This window comes from Mercenaria mercenaria, chromosome 6 (genome assembly GCF_021730395.1).
Source record: "Mercenaria mercenaria strain notata chromosome 6, MADL_Memer_1, whole genome shotgun sequence".
Lineage (NCBI taxonomy): Eukaryota > Metazoa > Mollusca > Bivalvia > Venerida > Veneridae > Mercenaria > Mercenaria mercenaria.
The window spans coordinates 86,850,489-86,869,875 of NC_069366.1; the positions used below are offsets into that span (position 1 = coordinate 86,850,489).

Below are 19,387 nucleotides of genomic sequence, written 5' to 3' on the forward strand. Positions count from 1 at the left end.
CCGCAACTCCACATTCTAGGCCTATCACGGTTTGTGGAAATATAGGAGGGAGGATATACTGCAAGGTACTCGGTCATATAATCAGAACATAGCTGCGTCTGGTAGGTAACTTAATCAAATTAAGGGCCCAGGACATATTTCATAATTTAATGATCATGCTCAGTTATATTCACACAATTTTTGACCGAGTACCTTGCAGTATATCCTCCCTCCTATATTTCCACAAACCGTGGTAGGCTTAGAATGTGGAGTTGCGGTATACATTAACAACGTATGTTCTACAGCATCATATCCTTTCCGCAGCCTTAACGTACTAAACCGTATTAGCGTCTGATGGCCCTTTCACGCTTCCGTAGAAACAACATTTATTACACGAAACTTATTTTGAAAATATTTCTGAAATGTCTAGGTCTGCAGCTCTCAAATACGGTTATATCTTACATCTGAGGCATATACTGACACTCTCAGACAACATCAAAAATGACATTTTTTAGCGATTTGATGAAGTTAAAAAAATATCAATGTACCCTTGGTCTGTAACGGACCCCTGTGGGATTTGTGTTTATCCGGAGCTCAAATACTTTTACATAGATTAAAAGCTGACATGCTGTACTAAAGCCCAGGTAATTTCAATTTGTAATAAAGTGCTGAAAATTGGCTCCCCAATAGCAAAAAAAAAAAAAAAAAAAAAAAAAAAAAAAAAAAAAAAGTCCACGCACATACATTTAGACGGGGTGACCCCTGCGCGTGACCCCTGACTATCTACGAATCAAAATGCGGCTTTCGTTTTCAAGTTTAGCATTTCTACTTTCATTTTATTTACTTCCGGAAACAGTTGAAGGTCGAGTGACGTCATTTTCTGTGTTGTCAAAAACATACATATACCCGGCGAGGTTGCATAAATATGTGCTGGCCGTCCTAAGGATATGTAAGCTTAAAGCTGTGCCCGTTTCTAATATGTTATCCCTTTAATAGACATATATATAATTTTTGGAATAATGCGACATATACTTGGCACGTATTTCCAGTTCCGTGTCTTTATCCAGATACCATTTAAGCTTAAGATCTGTGGAGTTCCTAAAAGTCTAATGCACCACATATGTAGCCCATGCACAACATATGTATCCCATTCGGTTTTTCGCCCAAAACATTTTTCTAGCAAAGTGATCGCCATTTTTTTTTCTGGGTGGGGTTTTGCATATGGAAGGTTTCGAGGGCAAAATTTAAGCAAGCGCAGGGCAATTACAACATATTTCCATCTGTTGATAAAAATGTTGCTAATTTTCAGTCATACCGCTTCACGGAGGAGAAGTTTTTGTCTCTGTCATTTCTACAAATACACAGGTAAGGTACATGCACTTACGTGCTAGTTAATGTATACTCGGTTGCACTGTATCGCGATTTTTTAGCAAAACAATGTCATTTCCGCAAAATTCAATCACAAATAAAAATCTCATCTGTTTTTCTGCGAAATTTTTACCACATGTGTACTACCGGAAGCACAACATATGAATTTAAGCGGTGCCCATTTGGGAATACATATGTTGGATCCCCTCCCGTGTACTGGTCGGAATTCCGCCAAACTTTCCAGGAGTGATCAATGCCAAACCTAGTTGTGTATATCGTGGGAATGTTCTGGTTCAGTGAACTTCACTGGAGTATTGGCACTTAATTTGCGTTGTGTGCGATGTTGTGGGAAACATACGGGTTTTCATGAAAAACAAGCTAGCATTTTTTTTATTCTCAAGTCTAGTGACCGCTTAAAGGGTCCAAGCCAAATCATTTATACAATTTAGAGAAGTCGACAAAAGGATGTTATAGACCAAGCTGGATGAAAATCCACAAAATGGTTCATAAGAAAGTGTTTCCAAAGTTGTTTTGTTTTTGTTTTTTTTTGGATCTGATGTAAATGAAAATGCAAATGAAAACCTGTTCAATAGTTTCAAAGGAGATGTTTAAGTAATGACAGATGCAAGACCATCAGCCTATACAGATAGCTGACATCGAATAAAGGTCAGGGCAACCAAAAAGACTAAATAACACATTAATAGAAATATTCATTTATTTTAATGTAAAAATGAGCCCCAACGTTCTACAATGAGATTAACCCTTTAAGAGATTAACAATATTATATACACTACAAATTACGAAACATGTACATTGACAAACAATACATAGGCATTTTAATATTCTTTTAGTTACATCTTCTTCAAACATACCAAGTTTTAGCATCTTTGCAACTCAGCACCTCATGCTGAAATATTATTTACCTACAATGCTGATATAATAAACCATGTTTATTTTCAATAATGCATGCTAAGGTGACATCATGCTGACCTACTTATGAAGACCAAGGAATAATGCAACCAATCCATGTATGATCTACTGTTAAAAGATATAACATTAACTATATAGGCAGAAGAGTGTTTAATTACTATGAACACTCGTAAGCAGTTACATGTCCCAAAAAATAATTCTTTATTGTTCTGCGGAATGCATAACCACTTTGTCATGTCTTAAATAAATTAAAACACGTACACTTTTGCTAAACATTATTTCTGTATAAAGAATGATTCAATTAATAGGAAAAGGTCACTCATCTTAATTTCTCTGCTAGACAACGGCTGAGACATAGAAATAATAAATATATATATATATATGCTACCGAACACCGTGATCTTGGGAGTTTTGGGCAACACAGTCTTACCCTGCTCAAAGCTTTGTTTCATCTTTCATTGCATTGATAAAAATTTATGTCTGACATGAAATGCAACATACGAATGTGCATGAAAATGCTATGACCGTACGGACCTCACTTGTGTGAGACACACCTTCTCGATAAGCTTATCATTTGTATGAAGTTTCATTGGAGTCCGTTACATCATTCAGAAGTTATAAATGAAACAAATGCAGTTTCGGACGGACTTACTAATATAACTCAATAAAGAAATATGATTACTATATACCTACACTATGGAAATATTATCTTTGTGCATTATTTTCTATAAATAGCTAATTTTCATTTGTCTACTGGATAAAAATAAGTTATATTCCTTTCAAAACCTAACATAGATATATACTACTACCATAATGATCATTCTATGTAAATCATTATAAATAATGTATGCTTACCACCTGTTTACCGGTCTATGTGCAATGAACAATGTTAAACCTTACATTAAGGAACAATGTAAACCTTATATGTAGCAAACAATGTAAACCTCATATGTAAGCAACAAAGTTAACCTTATATGTAAGGAATGTATGTAATGATCATATAAATAAATAGTAGTTAACAGGCTGGTCATAAATACTGACAACTTTGCTACTTCAGTCAAAATGTCATTGTAACTGGTTCGGTATAAGAAACTTGTAACTGACAATGTTTTTCTGGGATTAATCATTCTCTATATCTAACAGAGTTAGTACATGATTTTCTCTATTTTACTTCTTGACAATAACAACTGGACTGTTAGTACAAGGAATTGTGCAAGTTAGTAAACAGTCTATGAATTAATAGCTGACATATCTTTATCTGCCTTAGATTGTTGTCTAAAAGACATGTGTAAGCATATGTATGCATGGTTCTCTGTGTATAATTTCAGAAACAATATATACACAAATTTCAAGGAAATAAAGATTTGCAAAAATGAAAAAAAAAATGTGAAGAAGAATGATGTCAACATTGTACCACACATGTCCCCTGAAAAGGAAAAAAAGGGTCATAGCTGACAAACAGTTGGGTTCAAAACTTCCAAAAAAGTAAGCATGTCTACTTCATGTTGATGATGTACAGTTTTATTTCAGTACACAAGGAAGTGTAACAGACAGATGGACCGACAATTCAAACACTATATGTCTACTGGGTCTATAACACAAGGGGCATGAAAAACAAGAATTTACTAAAAGGTGCAAATTATAGAGTCAAAAGAAGTGCGCTAGATTTGATATATGTCTTAAAGCAATTTCGACCATATTATGTACATTTTTCTCATTAAATGCAAAAATACAGAAATGTGATGATATATTGGAAAATAACGTACCATAAAAGTATACACTAACTGAATGGCTTGCCAGTCAACAGTTTACTATTTACTGTCAAACCATTCAGTGTTTTATTACATGACAGCAGAATGTTTTCTTACCTTTTTTCAGGTTTTGACTACAGCCAAGCAAAGGGACAGACTGATTTCTTATTATTGTAAAACTTGTGGTCCAACCCTTTTGTAATACCACACCACTGCAAAGCTACCAAATGTATTTTGATGTACTGTAGTATTTATATGTTTTGAGGTACTGCTTGTTGACTGTTGTATTTATATATCTATCTATTCATGTCTTGAGGTACATATACTATCATGTCTTGTGTGATACTTGCAACAAAATATGATTAAACTAAACTAAGCCCTGTAAAATTCAATGCTGGACTATACACCAGTCAATAGCACAAACTATGGACCAGCAATTTATGTATGCAGTCATGTAATAAACATCAATATATCATGATACTTTACAGGTTAGGAAAATTTAAAACAATAATTCATACTTCTATGCTACAGGGTTCATCAAAGGCTTATGCAAACTATCCATTCTTTGGTCAAATTTAAATCCTGAAGTCCTTTTTTCTAATTAAGAAAGCAATTCCATTTGCTCGTAAAATAAAGGAGCAAAAACATTGTGATTCCTTGAGTTCTAGGCTGTTTTTTTCTTTCTTTTCTTAGAATTTAATGATGTTCTAAATTGAAATTTAATGAATAACTGCTATAAGATATTTATAATTGTCCTTAACACAACAGCAAGTATATACATTCTCTTCTTACACAATCATAATTTAAACACAAAAAAGTACAAATCTCATTCCAATTTGATTATGCAACAATGGCATTGTAAATTCAAAATTATGTCAAAGTATGTAAAACCATACTAATATTTGGTCTACCTTTTTCAGCAACAAAGTATTTTCTTAATCAAAGACAATATTATTCACATTATACATCAGTCTCAGGAGCTTAAAGGGTGGTAATATAACTTTTTTTAAATTTCAAATTAGTTTTTAATCAAACTTATAAAAAAATGATTTTGATATGTTACATCCTATCGAAAATTTCAGCTAATTAAGATACAATAAAGTGTTGTTAACAAATTTAAGTAAGCATAAAAGCAACATTTTCCTGGTAAAATAAAAGTAATTCAGGATTTTTCACTGGCCAGAATTCTACAAAGGGGAAATACATTTCTGGCCATAAAAGTTGCTATCATCAAATATATCTTATGCCACTAAAAAGATCAACACCACCACAATATCAACAATAATTTTACAGTTAATTGGACCGACATTAAATTCGCTCCTGGACCCTTCTTTCAATGAGCTTAACTTATAATACCTTGTATTAGTGCTAAATAACAATCTAAAGAAAAGTTTTAGTGCTAAATAACAATCTAAAGAAAAGTGGCGGGTCATGCTTGAAGAAAGAAAAATATCTTGTAAAATAAGGCAAGATGTAAAATGAGTTCCAAAATCAGGACTTCGACAAATCAATACTGTCACGTGACCCAAGTTTTAATGATTTTGTGGCATGCGACCCAAATTCCTATGATGAATCATGAAGTTAGAGCTACCAAAATGGCAAACATTGACCTACCATGTGATTTAAAGCAAGAATCTGCACTGTAACTATGGAAAACATGATTAACATCGCAAAAAAGCACAAAAAACATTTTGGAACTGGCAACATGCAACTTCTTATCTTTTTGGAGTAATTTTACTGTTTACTGTTTTGTATACCTGTGATTTGTGAGGTTCATCTCAACCTCATCTGTTCACAAATTGTTCTTTTCTATTAAAAAACATCACAAAAAACAGGTTTCTTCTCCACTGAACCATGCTATCTACGTATAATCTACCTTGAACATATTGTGACTTCAGCGCACAAAATGGGTTACTGTCTTGTCATAAGGGAGCAATTATCCATTTATTATTGTAGATTGTGACTCATATCTATATCTGGTAAAATCATTCCAGTAACATCTAGTAAGCCATGAGAGTAAAACTTAAAAGTGGCAAGTCTCTGAATACACATTACAATATCAAAAATGTTCGACAGAAAAAAATAAATAAAATATCAAAAATAATAAATGAAGAGAAACTAAATATTTTTGGAAGTTGCAATTCACAGCTGGGACTCTTTGTGTGAATGATGGGTGTATATAACAGATAAATACTTCACAAAATCCTTTTTACGGTGTTATTACCTTTCTAGAAAATTTACTGATTACAGTAGACTTTAGTTTTTTTTATATATAACTACTGCCTAGAACCCAATAAATCACTTTGTTTTACCCATCAACCAATAGAATAGTTTTCAAAGACTGAAATGTTGACAAAAAACTTACTGCAAATTAAACTTTAATGCATTTTCAGCATTACTCCAGAGCTAGCAAATTAGCATGTTAAAACGTAACTCATGTACAGATTTGTTTATCTGCTCTTTTTTTTTTTTTATAAAATTTTACCCATCTATACTACATATACTTAGTTATATCACATGCAATGTCAACTTCACTATGAATGGGGCCTTTCCTAAACTTTACTACATTTTTCTTTGCATTTTTAAACAATTTATTACTGGCCATAGGCAATAACACTGTTAACTTTGGTGGCCAAAGGATCGCATGTTCTCCAGCTGTCAATCAGAAACCATTTTTATTACCAAACTGAAATATCTTTAAATGTGGCATTACATCGATATTGTCCCTGACTCACACAGCCAAACATCTTCCAGTTCAGCTCGATGGACCCATAAAAATGTGTCACAGTTACTATCAAGTTAAGTATCTGTTAATTGGAAGTTCATAGATAACAGATTTTACTAAAATGCAAAAACAGTTACGCAAATTAATCTATATTCCAAATATTAATGCCTTGGAAATTTAAATGAGACATGTCAAATTATTTGACACTTGTTATTATATCTTCTAAAAACTACATTCTAAGATTAACAGTCAATGGTAAGTTAACAGATTAAATCAACAATAACAAAAATCTCAAATCATAGAAAGAGTATAAACAACATATTTTATCAGATCAAAACATTGCAAAGCACACATATATATTCATGCTGAAAAATTCACATAAACTTACAACAAAAATGGTAAAGTAAAGCTAACAAACCTAGTATGTTTATTAGTTGACAAAATTTGTTCATGATTTCTCTAACAAAAAAAAATCTTATTTAAGGTGGCAAAAAAGCTACAAATTATTTCCCACCATTCCCACCTGCAGGTAGAGCCACTGACCTTCTGACTCCCAGATGCACCGCTACCTTATATGAAAAAATCCTGCATCTTGAGTGGGGTTTCAAACTTGCCGCCATGATAGACAAAATGACCAAGTCTTTGGCCTTAACCACTGTCCAGTCACTTTGAAGCTTGTAAGTTTATCCAGACAAGTAAAAGTCTATTTTCCCAGAAAATAAACACATAATGGTGTTAAAGAGGACAATGTGGTCTTGACCCTAATGGGTAATAAAATATCTCAAACTGGTCACTTTCAAAGCTACAACTACATTGTTAAAGTACAAAACACGACAAACATATCACATAAAGTAACAACATCTATCAAAAATAATTTATCGTTACAACAACTGGAATCATTAACAAAGTATATTCTCATTTACAAACATTCTGTCATACTACTTTGTAGTCTCGGGACCAAATCCCACTTTCATTCCCTGCTCATTCTTACCAAGGCTGTAATTGTTTAAGTAAATCAAGATTGCGAAAGTATGGGCATAAAAGCCAGAGAGATCTACTGTGTTGAGCGACCAAAACCAAGGTAAATGGCTAGTACCATACAAACTGCAAGAGTGAGCCAACATGCTCAAGCTACTCATTCTGGGTTTGGATATAGAATTCTAAATACCCAGTTAAAAATAATTACCAACTTCAAAAAGTATTTTTAGAGAAGTTAGTAAACATGTACTCTCAGTGATTTCGACAGCCTATGGAAAAATAAGCAGGGGCTTTTTGTGATGACAATAGCAATCATTTAAACACAAATAGCTGATTGTACTAGGTATTGGATGACAATTCCTGAACTAACAGCACTGATTACATTTGAAGTATCATCAATTTCCTTTACTGATTACAGATGTTTTGTAAATAGGCAACCATAACTTGCATGAAAAGATATTGGTCTTCATTTGATAAAAACTCCAGGCTCTTTTCATATATACTAAGTTTGGGTACCAGTCTAAAATCCCATCAAGTGATTGGTCTGTTTAAATACAAAGCTATGAAACAACCATTCAGATGTTGGGTTTTTCTTTTTCAGATTGGTTTTAAATCTAAATTTCATAACACTGGACTGGTCTTCCATGCCTTCAAAGAAAAGGACCATGTATGTTACATAAAAAAAAAACCTTTGTGGACAGGTTCATACAGAATTTTAAGGTAGTTCTGCATGTCTGATAAACTGGAAGTGATGGCATAATGTCATTTATCCGGAAAACGTAGAATAAAGCCTGGATTCGGCTACGGAAATGAAAATTATTTTAGAAAACAATAGCAACCTGTGAATAAATTTATTACAATGGCACTGTTACTGTCTTTCTTTCTAAAGTTAAAATATGATATTAAAACATCTGCCATGTAAAAAAATTCAAAATAATGTCTTAAAATTAGCATGAAAAGTGCGGTTCACTTTAATTATGGTCAAATATCTCAAAAATAAGCACATGGACATATACATTTTATTTCACCACATTATAGGCTATATGTTTATTTACAGCTGTGGGAAGTTTCACTAAATTCTACATTGTAGAAAAATTTCTATGAATGAAAATGCTATGAAAGTTATGATTTTCCCATAGACTTCCATTATGAAAAATTGTGTGAGGTCTAAAGTTTTCAAATTAGTCTAGCAAAAAATGAAACACATGACTATCTTTTTAATTGCTGAATTTTCTAGGTATATTCTGAAGTTTTGAAAACTGAGTTTAATCAAATTCTATATCGTAGAAAAAATTTTGATCCAAATATGCAGAACTACCGTAAGCTATACCCATACATTTTACATATATCCATTTCTTTCAGGCAAAATAGCTGCAATCTGTACTCTACTGTAACAAATCCATTTGTATTTCAATTAACTAGACAATGTAAGTGTATAAATACCAAAGCACTATTTAAAAGTGCCAAAGTACTATTTATAATCTTATCACATAATACATATGGCAAATTCTTTTTTTCGTTAGCACTTTAAAACATCATATATCCATAAACATATATATATATATAAGAAAATGTTTCTAAAACAAACTGTGTTAACAAAAAATGCATCTATTTGTTAATACCTTCCACATTAGTAAAAACTATACATGTATATCTTCTTCAAGACATGAGCTTTTTTACTTCTGAATCAGATATTACTTCTGCTTATCTATGCAATAAGATTTGCTTTGCTGCTCAACCATAGTGTTGCTATACAGTGAGCATGGCTTATATTGATGCATCAAATTATCGCAACATAGTGACCATAAATTATTAGGCCAATGTATACCCAGGACATAAATAAGCAGGACTATGGTATAACATATATATTTTTGCAAAAATTTTCTGATGGCTATTGCCAGTACTCCACATGTTTATTATCCAGAGTCTTCCTCATGCTTTATTCCTTAGATGGAATAAACCCATTTGAGCCGTGCCATGGGAAAACCAACATAGTGGGTGTGCGACCAGCATGGATCCAGACCAGCCTGCGCATCCATGCAGTCTGGTCAGGCTCCATGCTGTTCGCTTTTAAAGCCTATTGGAATTCAAGAAACTGTTAGCGAACAGCATGGATCCTGACCAGACTGCGCGGATGCGCAGGCTGGTCTGGATCCATGCTGGTCGCACACCCACTATGTTGGTTTTCCCATGGCACGGCTCATTTATTCTTTATACGACTGTCAAAATTGATGTAATGTGGACATGGAGTACATACATATGGAACACTGTCCTAACTTAAGACTTGATAAAAAAGGCCAACTTTTGAGCTTTAAAGCATTTTCTCCACAAGCCATGTTTTACACAGATACAACTGTTCTCTTTTATTCCTTTTAAATTTGTTTGCCGGCCATCATTCACAGTTTAAAACCATTCACTCACTTATACATAAATAGAAGTGCAGTAATGTTATTTGGTCTTCTGTTCCCTGGTAACACGTTTAGTCACTCTTCCACATGTAATACCAACAATAAATATAATTCCAATGATTGTCATTAAAACCCCAAGTAAATAATTTTTTGCTGGAGACGTCATAACTTGCTGGCTTAATTCGCTGAGTGATTCTGCTGGGGCATACTGAAATAAAAAAAAAACTAGAAAATGCTTTTGTAAAAAAGCGCATGTCTCCCCCAATGCAAAGTCCTATAGGCAAGAAGTCAATAGGGGTCAGGAGCGAAAGTCAAAGAGACACTGATGGTTGGCTGCAATAGGGATCATCTACTTGGCATGTCCAGTCATCCCGCTAAATTTCAACACTCTTGGCCTAGTGGTTCTCAAGTCACTGTTCAGGCTCCTGTGACCTTGACCTTTGATCAAGTGACCTCAAAATACATAGGGGTCATCTACTCTGCATGTCCAATCATCCTATTAAGTTTCAACATTGTAGGTCAAGTTGTTCTCAAGTTATTTCCAAACAATGATTTTACATGAACAGGCCACTGTGACCTTGACCTTTAATAGACTGACCACAAAATCAATATGGGTCATCTACTCTGCATGTTCAATCATCCTATGACGTTTCAACATTCTGGGTCAAGTGGTTCTCAAGTTATTGATCGGAACTGGTTATCAATGTTCAGGCTCCTGTGACCTTGACCTTTCACAGAGTGACCCCAAAAACAATAGGGGTCATTTACTCTGCATGAACAATCATCCTATGAAGTTTCAACATTCTGGGTCGAGAGGTTCTCAAGTTATTGATTGGAAATGGTTTTCCATGTTCAGGCCCCTGTGGCCTTGACCTTTAACAGAGTGACCCTAAAATCGTTAGGGGGTCATCTACTCTGCATGACCAATCATCCTATGAAGTTTCATCATTCTGGGTCAAGTGGTTCTCAAGTTACAGACCGGAAATGGTTTTCAATGTTCGGGCCCCTGTGACAATGACCTTTCACAGAGTGACCCCAAAACCGTTAGGGCTCATCTACTCTGCATGACCAATCATCCTATGAAGTTTCAACATTCTGGGTCAAGTGGTTCACAAGTTATTGACCAGAAATGGTTTTCAATGTTCAGGCCCCTGTGACCTTGACCTTTAATGGAGTGACCCCAAAATCGATAGGGGTCATCTACTTTACATGTACAACTATCCTATTAAGTTTCAACATTCTGGGTCAAGTGGTTCTCTAGTTATTGATCGGAAATGGCTTTCAATGTTCAGGCCCCTGTGACCTTGACCTTTGATGGAGTGACCACAAAATCAATAGGGGTCAATTACTTTTTATGACCAATCATCCTATGAAGTTTCAACATTCTGGGTCAAGTGGTTCTCTAGTTATTGATTGGAAATGGTTTTCAATGTTCAGGCCCCTGTGACCTTGACCTTTGACGGAGTGACCCCAAAATCAATAGGGGTCATCTACTCTTCATGATCAATCATCCTATGAAGTTTCAACATTCTGGGTCAAGTGGTTCTCTAGTTATTGATCGGAAATGGTATTCAATGTTCAGGCCCCCGTGACCTTGACCTTTGACGGAGTGACCCCAAAAACGATAGGGGTCGTCTACTCCAGCAGCCCTACAACCCTATGAAGTTTGAAGGTTCTAGGTCAAATGGTTCTCCAGTTATTGCTTGGAAATGAAGTGTGACGTACAGACGGACGGATGGACGGACAGGGCAAAAACAATATGTCTCCTGGGGAAGACATAAATACTCTAAATACAATGCACAACTGTTTTTTTTATATATTTATATGTGTTCTAACATTTTCTTTTCAAATTAAGAATAGAAACAGGATGTTAACAATAAATATCTCCTCAAGAAAACATTGCCACCAACCCTCAAAATTAACCATCTTTTTTGTACCAATGTTATAAAATTGTACCTTCTCTGTAATATTTTCCAAAGTTCGGCAACATTTTCTTTGGTGAGGGTTACTTTTCTGATTACCAGACTCGAATGAGTACATGACTTCTTAGTACAGGACCTCTACCCAATGATGTATGCCAAATATCAAAGCTCTAGGCCTTTCAATTTCATTTCCTTCAGTAAGTAAAACAAGTGACCCCCATCCCCCACCCTACCCAATGTGCATGGCCAATTTTGACACCCGAGGCATGGTTTTCTAAAAAAAAACCTAAGTGTGACTTTGACCTTGAAGCGAGACATCCAGAACATGTGCTCTGCATGTCGTCTCAATGTGGTGAACATTTGTGCCAAGTTTCTTTACAATACTTCAAGCAGTTCAAGAGTTACAGAGCAGTCACAAAACACACTTATATGACTATTGACCCCTAAGTGTGACCTTGACCTTGAAGTCAGCCATTCAGAACATGCGCTCTGCATGTCATCTCGATGTGGTGAACATTTGTGTCAAGTTTCTTTGAAATCCTTCAAGGGGATCAAGAGTTGCAGAGTGGACACGAAAGACACTCATATGACCTTTGACCCCTGTGACCTTGACCTTGAAGTGAGCCATCCAGAACATGCGCTCTGCATGTTGTCTTAATGTGGTGAACATTTGTGTCAAGTTTCCTTGAAATCCTTCAACGGGTTCAAGAGTTATAAAACGGACACGAAATTGAAAAAAAAAATTGAAAATATGAAAAAGCCATTACCTTGGCAGCATATTCCCACAGACTTCTGCGCTGAGCCAAAAGGCTGCTACATTTTGCTTTCATTCTATCTGGGTAGTCCTCCAGTACAGACAGAAGGCAAGTCATTTCTGGAAAAAAAGTTTACATTACTTGGTTTATTAATAATAATGCATTAATCTTAAGGTTTCGATGTGACAGAAGTTCTACAACTTGTATTAATCACTCTCCAAGCCATTTCCTTCCCGATGACATCCATTGTCAATTAGAGCATGAGGGAAGAGAGGCAAACTTCCTCATTAATGTAGAGATACTGGCGCAGCTTTTCTCAGCTTTGGCACCACGTGGCAAGGCATGGACCCTTGATCTATTAAATATGATGCGAGTGACCTACTTGGTCACTCCAGGTTCAGTGAGTCAATAGTTTCAGTGGTAATGAAAATCTCAGCTGTTCCTCAATGCAAAATTTCCTGGAACTTTGACAAACCCACTTGATGGCTTCCTCACACATACTTCTAACATGGTGACATAAGACCCTATATTTATCACTCTTCTGACCCTATTTATGCAAGCATTAGCAAAAAAAAAATGTTCATACTACAACAGTTCCAACATATTTCCATATCTACAGATCTTTTCAGTTTCTTTTCTTACGATTTAATCCACACCTTCACAATTTAGGTAATAATTATATAATTGACTTTCAAACTTTTAATGGATGAAAAACCCCAGGTGCCCCTTTGGTAATAACTTTAAGGGACAAGTGATTCAAAGTTAATCCCAGCCACTAAATCTACAGAAATTGCCTAGGATATGAATTCTTGGAGTCAACATTTTAAAACAGAACATTTCACTCTAGAAAAATTCTGCTTTTGGGTAAGCATGTACACATAGAAATTTCTAGGACTAGAAAGAAAATAACTGCCCTTTGTTTTCCAAATTTCAATGTGATACGATAACTCTCAATTCATGCATTAAAATTTTACGTTTTATGTTTTGTTCCAAAAACTTACTTTGTCCCTCGCCAGATGGAACATCTCGACACCATACATCGAGATCACGTTGGCATGCTGCATGTAACTGAGGGTCAATGTTTATATCTACGTGTGCTTCCTCTATAGTACGAGCTACCTCCTGAATAACAACAAGATACCATCACCTTAACAGTTTCGTTAATACCTGTCATTTCTGGATAAATCAAAACTGATCAAAAAATAAGTTTTGTTTGCCTGTACATTGAAAACAAGACTTTTTTTTGCAAAAAAATTCTGATGTGCATGTTGATACAGAAATGATATCTTGAAACTGCAGCCTGAAGTTAAATTTCATTTCAAACAAACAAACAGAATTGGTGATTAAAACAAGTGTACAAACTTTCATTCAGGTGATATCTGTCAACCTAAATTGTTCTTATTTCAATGTAAAGGGACATACAGTTGAACTTCAATGGCTCAAACTCGGATCTTTCGAACACCCGGGATCGCTCGAACTCTTCGCCCGGTCCCGAATTAATTCCTTCTTTATTGTATATAGTTCTACCTCGGATCGCTCGAACTTCGAAAATTCGAACTCTCGAACTCATTTGGTGGTCCCCTTGGCTTAATTACAGTGATAATTACACCTATTCAGTCGAACAGACAATTTGTCGCCGGAATGGCTTGTGTTTACAAAGTTTTTCACACCTCTGCCTGACATTTGCCAAGCTTCCCCTTTAACCGGCGCATGCATAATTTTTACACGCTTATGTAATTAGCGTTGGTATACGACAAACAAATAAAACAGAGTGACTTTCGTTCACTGCAATGCTTTAATGGGCTTTGATTTATACGAATAAAAATATTAAAAATAATTGAGCAATGTCCGTCTTTTTTCTGCATAAAAACGGGAGATTCGATGTCAACTTTCATACTGCTTTAGCATGGCTGAACAACTTAGTAAAGGACCCGGAAACGGGGGGATAGCTAAGTCGGCTACTGGAAAGCAATATACCGGTATTTGATATTTGTACTGGATTATGATTCATAAAGGTTTGCTATTCATGTCTTTCTATTTGATGCTGCTTTCACCAAATTCTTATAATTATAATAGTGTTTTATTTTTCTTTTCGTACCTATGTCATGTTTGAAAATGAATAATAAAGCATATTTCAATGTTAGTTTTTTTTTGTTTATCATCGTATCATACACATATTTAGGTACAACATGACAATATATTAAGATGCAAGGTTTGTAACACATCATGCCCTCGAATTCCCAAATTCAAAATGGCCGCCATTTTGATGGCTCGGACAACGGAAAACTCGAACTAATTTTCACGGGACCCTCGAGTTCGAGCCATCGAAGTTCGACTGTAATTAACTTCTCAACTTCTAGGAGGGAATATAGTAAAAGGATTGTTTCAAACCAGTTTTTTCATTTAGTGGTGTATTCCCTTATCATTTCCATAGTTTAAAATGCTTTGCTAAACAGACACTGCTTTTATTTGATAAAAATCATTTCTGCAAGAGACAATAATCTTTCAACCAGAATACAAAATTCAAAACCTGTTGAAATTTCTCTATAAATCTCTACAGGCTTGGGCACAGATTAAATCTATAAAAACAAGAGCTCGTCGAACACGAAATGCCCCCCTTAATGCATTCAGTAATTTCACAAGGAACAGAAATTATATGCTTACTGTAAACAAAAGTTCTACAGTTCTGGTTCAATGTGACCTTGACAACAGGTGTCATCTGCTGGTCATGATCAACCTCCCTATTCAGTTTTGTGATCCTAAGCCCAAGCGTTCTCAAGATATCATCCGGAAAGGGTTTAACTGTTCCGGGTCAATGTGACCTTCACCTTTGGCCTACTGACCTCAAAATCTACAGGGGTCATCTACTGGTCATGACCAATCTCCCTATCAAGTTTCATGATCCTAGGCCCAAGCGTTCTCAAGTAATTGTCTGGAAATGGTTTAAATGTTCCGTTTAAGAGTTATCGCCCGGAAACCATTTTACTGTTCCTGGTCACTGTCACCTTGACCTTTGACCTCAAAATCAATAGGGGTCATCTGCTGATGATGACTAAACCCCCCTCTCAACTTTCACGATCCTAGGCCCAAGCAATCTTGAGTTATCATCAGGAAACCATTTAACTGTTCCGGGTCACTGTGACCTTGATCTTTGACATACTGATTCAAAATCAATAGGGGTCATCTGCTGGTCATGACCAACCTCCCTATAAACTTTCATGATCCTACGCCCAAGTGTTCTTTAGTTATCATCCAAAAATTGTTTAACTGTTCAGGGTCACTGTGACCTTGACCTTTGACATACTGACCTCAAAATCAATAGGGGTCATCTGCTGGTCATGACCAACCTCCCTATCAACTTTCATGATCCTAGGCCCAAGCGTTATTGAGTTATCATCCAGAAACGGATTGGTCTCCATACAGACTGACCGACCGACAGACATCTTCAAAACAATATACCCCTCCTTCTTTGAAGGGGGGCATAATAAACCACATCCAAATCTTACTTTGTGTTATAGTTATACCTGCATCTATTTTTGTTGGGTTTTAAAGTCCCATGAACACAATGTAGGTCATATGGTGACTTGTCCTAGCTTTTGATGGTGGAAGAAGACCCAATGTGCCTGCTGAGCATTACTATAGATGTGGGCAGGCACATGCATCACAAACTTCCATACACTAGTTGGATGGCTTCCTCATATGAAGAATTCTAAATTAAGTCATGTTTTACTTACCCTTCCACAGGGAGAAGTTTGAAGGACTTTTCCCTCCTTGTACTTTTCCTGTAGACACATTTGCACTTTATCTCCAGATTCATGTGGAGAAAATTTCAACTCATTTGCTTCCACATCTCCTATCTCATTACTGCAGTAGGCTTTAATCTGCATGAAAATAATCAGTTTGATCCAATGAATCCATGACAGGTTCCCCCCACCCCCCAAATTTCTACTTTATTATGTAATATCAAGAAATAACTTACAAATCTGAAACTTTTTCAATTTTAAAGATATTTTGAACAATGTCAATTTTATGGCCAAAAAAAGATTTTTTTCTTGTGTAAAATTGGGCTAAATCACATATTTTATGACGTTTTGACATGGAAATTTTGATTTTGTGCTACCTATGATAGTCTGAAAGTTTTATAACAATCCATCTACACGTAACGTCTCAAGTAATAATGAGTTCACATTTAAAGGAAGAAATCTTACCTGTTTTTCGCAGGCATGCATTAACACAGGATCCATATTTATGTCCAGTTTAGTGTCTTTTACCAAGGCCTTTATTTCTGTGTGACACTCCCTTGAAAGCTCCTGTAAGTGAATGCTTATACTAAGTACATGTATATGTGAATTTCAAAGTCAAAGTCTATAAAACTCACTTAGGGACCTGGCCAGAATTTCACGAAAAAAAAACTCAATTACTTCTTATGTCTGTTAATTTAAAATCCTGCTATTGCTTAAGTTATTGTTATTTTACGTTGATTTTTTTTCTATAACAACATATTCAAAGTTAAACTATAGCTATCACTGAAGGTGATGAATGTACCCCCCACCCCACACACACTGACACAGGACATTGCAATTTGACGTACACAAGATTGCATAATTATGTGGACTGTATGTATATTGACTATGTATACAGTATAGTAACAAAAAACAAAGTGCCAGAATATCTATCTAAAAGAACGTAACATGCACCAAGCACAACTAGGGTTGGTACTGATCACTTGTGTGAAGTTTCATTGAATTGTGTGCAAGAGTTCGGAAGATTAGGCGCGCACAAGACTGCATATGCAGACTGTATGTATATACATGTAGTATGTTAACAAAAAACAAAGTCCCATTACTGTGCTGAATTTTTTCTGAAAGAACCTAACATGCAGGTTACTACTGATCACTTGTGTTAAGTTTCATTAAACTGTGTGCATGGGTTCAGGAGATTAGGCGCGTAACTCTGCAAAAAAAAATTCTGAATCTAAAATGTACCATGCACAACTATTATTGTTACTGATCACTTTGTGAAGTTTCATTAAATAGTGTCAAGGGGATGAGGAGAGTTGGTGCGCATAAGATTGTGTCTATGTATATAGTATACACAAAAAACAAAGTCCTGTGTAACTCTGCAATTTTTTTTTCTGAAAGAACCTAACATGCACCATGCACAACTACTGTTGTTACTGATCACTTGTGTGAAGTTTCATTAAATTGTGTCAAGGGGATGAGGAGAGCTGGTGCGCACAAGACTGTGTCTACGGACAGACAGACAACCTGAAACCAGTATACCCCCAATTATTTGTCTGCAGTACTTCTTTCAGTCATACAAATGATATTTCTGTTGAAGCATGGTACAACAAACTTAAGTACAAACGTATTTGCTTAAGTATATTTCTTATTTCTAAACTTCGTTTTCTGTAAAATTCAGAATTGTTGTGTTTTGATCTAAGAAATAGTCATATACGACTCTGATATAGACGAAAAAGTCAACACTGAAGATACATATAGGGCAAAAACAAGCAACTGAAATAAATCTAGCTAAGCAATTGCTTAATTTTGTTTTCGTGAAATTGGGCAAGATTCTGTATGCAATTTTGTCATTGGTCAATTTCCAATTTGTGATCAGAAGAAAGCTATCAGATGGAACTGAGAACCAGTCTCTAGAACAACAGCATCTGACTGGTTTGTTTTTTAATTTTAAAACAATCTTGGAACTGACCAATGGAAAGACTGTATTGTGAGACTGGTCTCCAAAATTTCAGTTTTATAGCCTGAAAGTATCAGTCTATTACCTTAGTAACCTATTTTAATTATTTGACATTTTAGCTTATATCATAACATTGATCAGAAATATTCTAAAATTTCACCTCAAGCACATTTAATTTCATTTTTGGATATTTACTTGAGGCCTTGTCTTACTAAAAACTAGTATATGGTTCACGATAGGAACAACAGGAAAACAAATACATTTACAAGTATTGAATTCCTATGTAAATTGAGTTTGAAGTTAAAGAGTAGATTATATCATTTTGTTATCAAAACCATCAATATAATAAAGAAACATTAAAGTTCTCCTGTCTAAAATTGCATCTTTTTTTAATTACTAGTACATATGTATATACAAGTCGAGTTTTACCTTTTTGATAAAATGTATCTTCAAGCAATTGATAACTGTCCCTTCATATTCTGTGTTAGAAACATGACTGGCTTCTGAGATTTCTTTCCTACAGAACTTTGGTATATCTAGACGACATGATTTAGCCAAACTTGGATTCAGTCTGTAATCTGAAAGAAAACAAGAGACCGCTTTTAAGACAACTACATTGGAATAATTATACATTATATGATGTTTACATTGATTAATATTTTTTTAACCCATGGTGCATTAGGTTCTAGGTTATGTCTAAAAAAAAACTACCTAAGATGCACCTTAGGGATCAATTCAGAAACTGACAAGCACTTGAATGAAAGAAACACCTCATAAGGCTGGAACTAATAGTGGCAAAGACTAGACTACTGTATCAGCATACTGTGGTAAATATGCAGTTTCTGATTACGCTTCATTTCTGCCATTATCA

General features: G+C 35.2%; 1 protein-coding gene across 1 annotated transcript in view; it reads right to left on the reverse strand.

The window, feature by feature from the left end:
• Positions 1-2,048: 2,048 nt before the first annotated feature.
• Positions 2,049-19,387, reverse strand: part of LOC123548300 (Golgi apparatus protein 1-like) — a 56,421-nt gene continuing 39,082 nt past the window's right edge. Inside the window, exons 21-26 of the mRNA XM_053546544.1 lie at positions 18,946-19,094; positions 17,025-17,126; positions 16,551-16,697; positions 13,818-13,938; positions 12,829-12,935; positions 2,049-10,347 (exon numbers count right to left, since the gene is read on the reverse strand). Of these exons, the coding sequence (XP_053402519.1) occupies positions 10,180-10,347; positions 12,829-12,935; positions 13,818-13,938; positions 16,551-16,697; positions 17,025-17,126; positions 18,946-19,094 (794 nt within the window). The 3' untranslated portion in view covers positions 2,049-10,179. The remainder of the gene's footprint in view (positions 10,348-12,828; positions 12,936-13,817; positions 13,939-16,550; positions 16,698-17,024; positions 17,127-18,945; positions 19,095-19,387) is intronic.